This window comes from Theobroma umbraticum, unplaced genomic scaffold, assembly GCF_002168275.2.
Source record: "Theobroma umbraticum cultivar Fairchild unplaced genomic scaffold, ASM216827v3 scaffold_302.0, whole genome shotgun sequence".
Taxonomy (NCBI): domain Eukaryota; kingdom Viridiplantae; phylum Streptophyta; class Magnoliopsida; order Malvales; family Malvaceae; genus Theobroma; species Theobroma umbraticum.
In genome coordinates, this window is record NW_018397287.1 from 735901 (window position 1) to 741678 (window position 5778).

The 5778-nt window shown below is 37.2% G+C and overlaps 1 protein-coding gene across 1 annotated transcript; it reads left to right on the forward strand.

The window, feature by feature from the left end:
- The first annotated feature begins 958 nt into the window (after positions 1–958).
- Positions 959–5631, forward strand: LOC110428591 (forkhead-associated (FHA) domain-containing protein). The gene is made up of 7 exons (XM_021444458.2): positions 959–1390; positions 1526–1743; positions 2053–2139; positions 2238–4103; positions 4206–4341; positions 4451–4839; positions 4921–5631. Exons 1-7 carry the CDS (start codon positions 1120–1122, stop codon positions 5158–5160), a joined length of 3207 nt encoding a protein of 1068 aa, XP_021300133.1. The 5' UTR covers positions 959–1119; the 3' UTR covers positions 5161–5631.
- Positions 5632–5778: the final 147 nt, after the last annotated feature.

A 5778-nucleotide genomic window follows, 5' to 3' on the forward strand; every position in this document is an offset into this window, starting at 1 on the left:
GATTTAGAAACTTTTATATGAACTTGAGAATATGGTTTTTTAAATATATGAACACTGGTTATACATATGAGCTATAAATCAAGAAGGTGCTATTTCTTTTCTTTTCTATTTTATAAATTTAAGAGTAAGTGTCTAATTTTAACTAGTTAAGTGTGCAATTATGAAAAATATTTGAGCATTAATTGGATAGCAGATGTAAAGATAGGTGATAGTGGAATGGCATAGAGGGAAAGTGAAATGTGTTTTGAGCAGGAATACAGTCGAGCAGAGGTCGTGCATTTTTTTTTTTTTTTGAAGTAGCACCGGTTCAAATGTATAGTTCCTTACGCCCTAGCCAGGCCCTCTGCCGTCAGACTTTAAATGGCACTTTGGCTGCGGTTCGTTAATGAAACTCCAAATGCATTTCATAAAAGAATATATTTAAGCATTAATCAATGTCATAATTACAATAGGGAATTTTTTTTTGAAAAAAAAAATAAAAAATCAAATTTGTTTTATTTGAGGAATGATGATTTGAATTTGACTCTCTGAACAAGATACGTACATCTACCACCAAGTTAAAACTCATGTGTGAAATTTAAGTGTGGACATGTACCTTGTACCTTTGAGAATGACAATTAGATCATGTAAAACTTTTTTTTTATCAGACAAATATTCTCGGTAAGTTAAAAAAAATGCTTGCATCTGTTTGCGAATTTTAAAATACATGTTGCAAATTTGACTAACAACTGTGATATAATTCAAAATAAAAGAATGAGTAATTCATAAAAAAATTAAGTAATATTTTTGAAAATTAAGAATATTTTTAATGTAAATAGAATATCAGACCCAGACCCAACACCAAAATTCTTGCTGCTTAAAGTGGGGGTTAAATAGCCGTTGTTTAATATATCAACGGTCACCTTTTCGAAAGATTCAAAATTAAAATCCCTCCAGCAAAGAGACAAAACCCCCATTCTCCTTGCAGGAAGAAACCACTATATAATACTAACAAATCACAAACAAGAGAGTCTCTCTCTTTAAGATTAAACCAAGAATCTCTGCAAAAAAACACAAGGAAAAAGCTCTATCTCAATTCTCTTCTAGTCCCCGTATCTCTTTGTTTCTTTCCTGTCTACAATGACTGAAGCGACAGAGAGGAAAATTCCAGTGTTTACCGTGACAAAGAACGCTGCAATTCTGAAGAACATCTTTGTCATCAACAAACCACGAGAAATGGAAGAAGAAGAAGAATACCCACGTAATCAAGAAGAAACTGAAGAAAGATTGATTGTTGGTAGACACCCAGATTGCAACATCATGTTAACTCATCCTAGCATCAGCAGATTCCACCTCCAAATTCACTCCAAGCCCTCTTTCCAGAAACTCTCTGTCCTCGACTTATCATCTGGTAGTAAATCCCCTCTTTTTAAAGTTTCTTTTAATCAAATCTTTGTGAGTTTTCTTTCTTTTGTTGTTTTATTCAAGTTTCCATTGGTCTCTTGGTGTTCTTGGGTTGATTAGGTTATTGTTTGTTTGGATGCAGTTCATGGGACCTGGGTTTCGGGGAAGAAGATTGACCCAGGAGTTGTGGTGGAACTGAATGAAGGTGATACTATAAAAATCGGTGGCTCAACTAGGCTTTATAAGCTGCATTGGATTCCTATGACACGCGCCTATGATATGGAAAACCCCTACGTATCGGCCCCAGATGTGCCCATGGAAGCAGAGAAAGAGGAGGAAAGTGCAGTCCAATCCCATCAGGTGAGGGCTTGTGAAACTGTTTTTTATCTCTTAATTGCTTTTGGTTTTGCTGTATTTATTTATCTTTTACAATTGAAATTGAACGGAAAGATCTGTAGGTTGTCAATGCGTTATGCTGTAAATTTTGGTATTTGAAAACATGTTCTTCGTTTTAGTTTCTGTTTTTCCTTTTTTACTTTGGGAATCTGTAGGATGAATTGAGGGAATGGGTCATTTATAGATCTGTGGCTCTTAGATGCTTGAAGTGGTAACATGTAGGGTCGAAGAGTTTTTCTTTTTTTGCCTCTGATTCATTTGGGAACATTATAGGGGGAGAATACATTATCAACTCAAAATGAATGTACTAAGGGGAAAGATTCATTGCTGGTGGAAGGGAAAGAAGAAGAAACATCTCAGGTGAGAGTATATATATTGCTTCTAAAGCTGTACAAGGTATAGATTGAAATGTTTTCTCCTTTTCTTTTCTGATCATTTTTGGGTTCGTACAAGATCAGAGTTGTGTGCCAGCTGAAGATGAAGAACTTCAATCAATGGATTGGACGTTGGAGGGTATAGTTTCTTTATTTTCTGATGAGAGTTCAGGAGTAATTATGAAGAAAGAGATTCCATCAGCACCTCCGATGCCTGAAAATATGAATTTTTCAAGATATGATGAAGATGAGAGCACATCAAGGAATAACCTCGAAGAGAGGGAACTTTTAGGCCTCAAAACTGAGCTTCCAAGCAATATTTCAGGGGAATTGGGTTTGGCTGTTGAGGGATATATCTCAGAGTCCCAAAATCAACGGTTTGGCAAAGCTAATGAGAGAATCCTGCTGGAGACTGTCATGGATGCAATATCTGAAGGAGAGAACTTAGAGATATCCTTAAGAAAATCAGAGCTAAAACATGAACACACAGAGAATATTGATCCTTCATTTGTAGAAACACTGGAAAACTGTTCAGCCACTAAGATAGTTGAAGAAACTGAAAACAAAAGACTAATTCGAGAGACCCAGCAAAAGAGGGATGTTTCAAGACTTTCCAGTGAGCCTCACCTGCTAGAGTCAATTAACTCCACTTTTCAAGAAGATGTACTTTTGAATATCAAATCTCAACAAGTACATAGAGAAAACCAGAACCCGAACCCTCTTTCTACTTCGAAACCAATGGAGGAAAGAGGAAACAAGGAGAATGCTGCAGCATATCAACAGTCCATCTTGATGGTGAACCTAGATTCTACATGTTCTGATGGATGCAAAGACTATCTCTCTGGAAAGGTTGAGGATGCTGAAGACCAGAATCTATCAAGGAAAGACTATGAAAGTGACAATGCAAGACTTTCCAGTAAGCCTTACCTGCTAGAATCAATTAATTCAACTTTTCAAGAAGATATACTTTTGAATATCAAATCTCAACAAGTACATAAAGAAAACCAGACCCCCAAGCCTCTTTCTACTTCGAAACCAATGGAGGAAAGAGGAACCAAAGAGAATGCTGCAGCAGATCAACAGTTGATCTTGATGGTGAACCTAGATTCTACATGTTCTGATGGATGTGAAGACCATCTCTCTGGAAAGGTTGAGGATGCTGAGAACGAGAATCGATCAAGGAAAGACTATGAAAGGGACAACACAAGTTTTTATTCTGCTGCCCTCCCAACAGAATCAGTCAAATCATCTTTGCCTATTGGTGAAGTTCTCTCTGCGGTTACAGATAATAAAAGGAACCCAACCCCGCAGTCTCTATTTGCTCCTGCAGTGCTGTCTGAAGATCAGAATTTGGACAGCTCTCCCTTGAGGTTAGAGAAAAAATCCAACTTGCACAGTATTTGGTCCAGAAGAGGTAAACATGCTTCTGTTCTTCATATTCAAATTGGGAGGAGCAAGGAAAAAGCTGTTGAAGCCACCAACAATGCAGAAAATAAATCAATTCCAAAATCTCTTTTTGTTAGCTTAGAGGAGGAAGGAGAAGAAGAAATCTTTACTCCAGACAAGGAGAATTTCACCCCGAATACTCTTTTGATGAAAGCGTTAAAAAGAAAGGGCAAGCTGGAAGAAATTAAGCATTCTTCAAAGGTTACTTTTAGCCCTGATCTTCAGCCAGAAGATGACATTATTGCCTCAGAGAAAGAAAACCAAACACCAAAACTTATCAAAGAGCTTAAATCTGTAAGAAAGGCATCTCGAAATCATCCAAAGTTACAAGAGAGAATTGTGATCAATGGAAAAGCAGAAAGGGTGCCATTCCAATCTTTGCTGCCGGACTCTGCTTGCAAAAATGCATCAGAAGCTTCAATCCCCAAAACAACAGCACGAAGTAGCAATTCTAATACTTTAAACTCTAAAACAATAGAGAAGCAGATTGCTCATCCATCTTTGGTGAGTTCTGATTAAATCTTATACTTGAATTTAAAAATTAATTGCTTATGGTTTGTAGTATTCTTGCCAAGGGTATGTGTAATGAATGAAATTCATTTGCAGAACGAATCTGTTGGAGGAGGAAGTCGGATTTGGACCATGGTAGCAGACACCACTTCTCTGATGGACAAGGAATCAAGGAAGTCATTACAGCTTTTACAAGGTCTCAAAGGGACTCGACTGATCATCCCAAGATCAGGTAGCTATGTTATTAGCGTAATCATCTCTTTTATCCTAATGATTCATAATTTGATACTAAATTGGTGGCATACCCTTTTTTGACGAATATATATAATATTGTTTTGAAGTAATAAGGGAGCTGGAGTGTTTGAAGCGACGGAGTAGTCTATTCAGAAGAACAACGGAGGCCTCATTAGGTTTGGAATGGATTGAAGACTGCATGGTGAAAACAAAATGGTGGATCCAGGTCCAGAGCACTCTGGAGGAAGGAGTGGCAATAGCACCAACACCTCCTGCCACTCCTCGATCTCAATTCAGAGAAGGCAGTGTGGGGAATCTCTTTGGGACAACTTGGTCAGCCCCATTATCATCCCGGGGAAGTCTAATGGATATTGCTTCACCCACAACAGAAGATCACATCCTTGACTGTGCCCTTCTGTTTAGGAAAATGAAGAGTGATGGACAGCTCATCCTACTTAGTTCCGATATCACTCTAAAGATCAAAGCCATGGCAGAGGTAACGCTATTTATCATCCCGTTTCTTTCTTCTATTCTCCCTTATTAGTTTATGTTACCTTTTGGTTCTCATTATTTTCAGGGTCTGATCTGCGAGACGGTGCAAGAATTCCGGGAGAGTCTGGTGAACCCCTTCTCTGAGAGGTTCATGTGGGCTGACAGCTCTCCTAGAGGACAGAGTTGGACAGTCTTAGATGATGTAGTTTTGAGGGAGAAGTATAACCGTTGCCCCCTAAAGAAGCCATCCAAGGGAGATGCCAAGGGTTTGAAACTCATTCTCCTTCACAATTCCCACTATGGTCACATCAGTTCAGTCCGCTAAAACAATCCTCCACTAGCTGCTTTGTTTTGAACCAAAGGATTATTAGAAATTGCTTACATATACCAAGGGATATTATAACAATTCTTAAAAGAAATGTATCTTTTTTCAAAGTATCAGGCATGTCTCCTATTTGGTTCACACGGTTTTGGGAGTTGGGGGAAAGGAACTAGTTTTCATCATAGGCGGCTGAGAGATTCTTAGCCAAAGGCCATCTCACCAATTGGTAGTGAAAGTTGCGTCAAAAGTCATCCTTGCTGAAGGTCTTATTAAAATTATTGTGGAAAAGTTTCTATAAAAAACATGACAAACCATAAAATTATGAGAAAATTGTGAAGCATAAGTCTCTTAATAAAGATATTTTAAAATAATTATAAAAATAAATTTAACTGTTTGTAATTATATTTAATCATAATCTGATAAAAATATATTTAAAATTATTTTAAACAAATTCAATCATTCATAACAATTTCTTTCATTTATGTTTCAGATTTCTCTCTCATTATCCGACTCTCTTTGATTTTATCAATTTTTCTTTCGGTATTCGTATGCTATGCTTTTAATATCTTTGTCCAAGTCATGGTTTTGATGTACTTTGACTTGAGAGTAAGTGGCTATTTG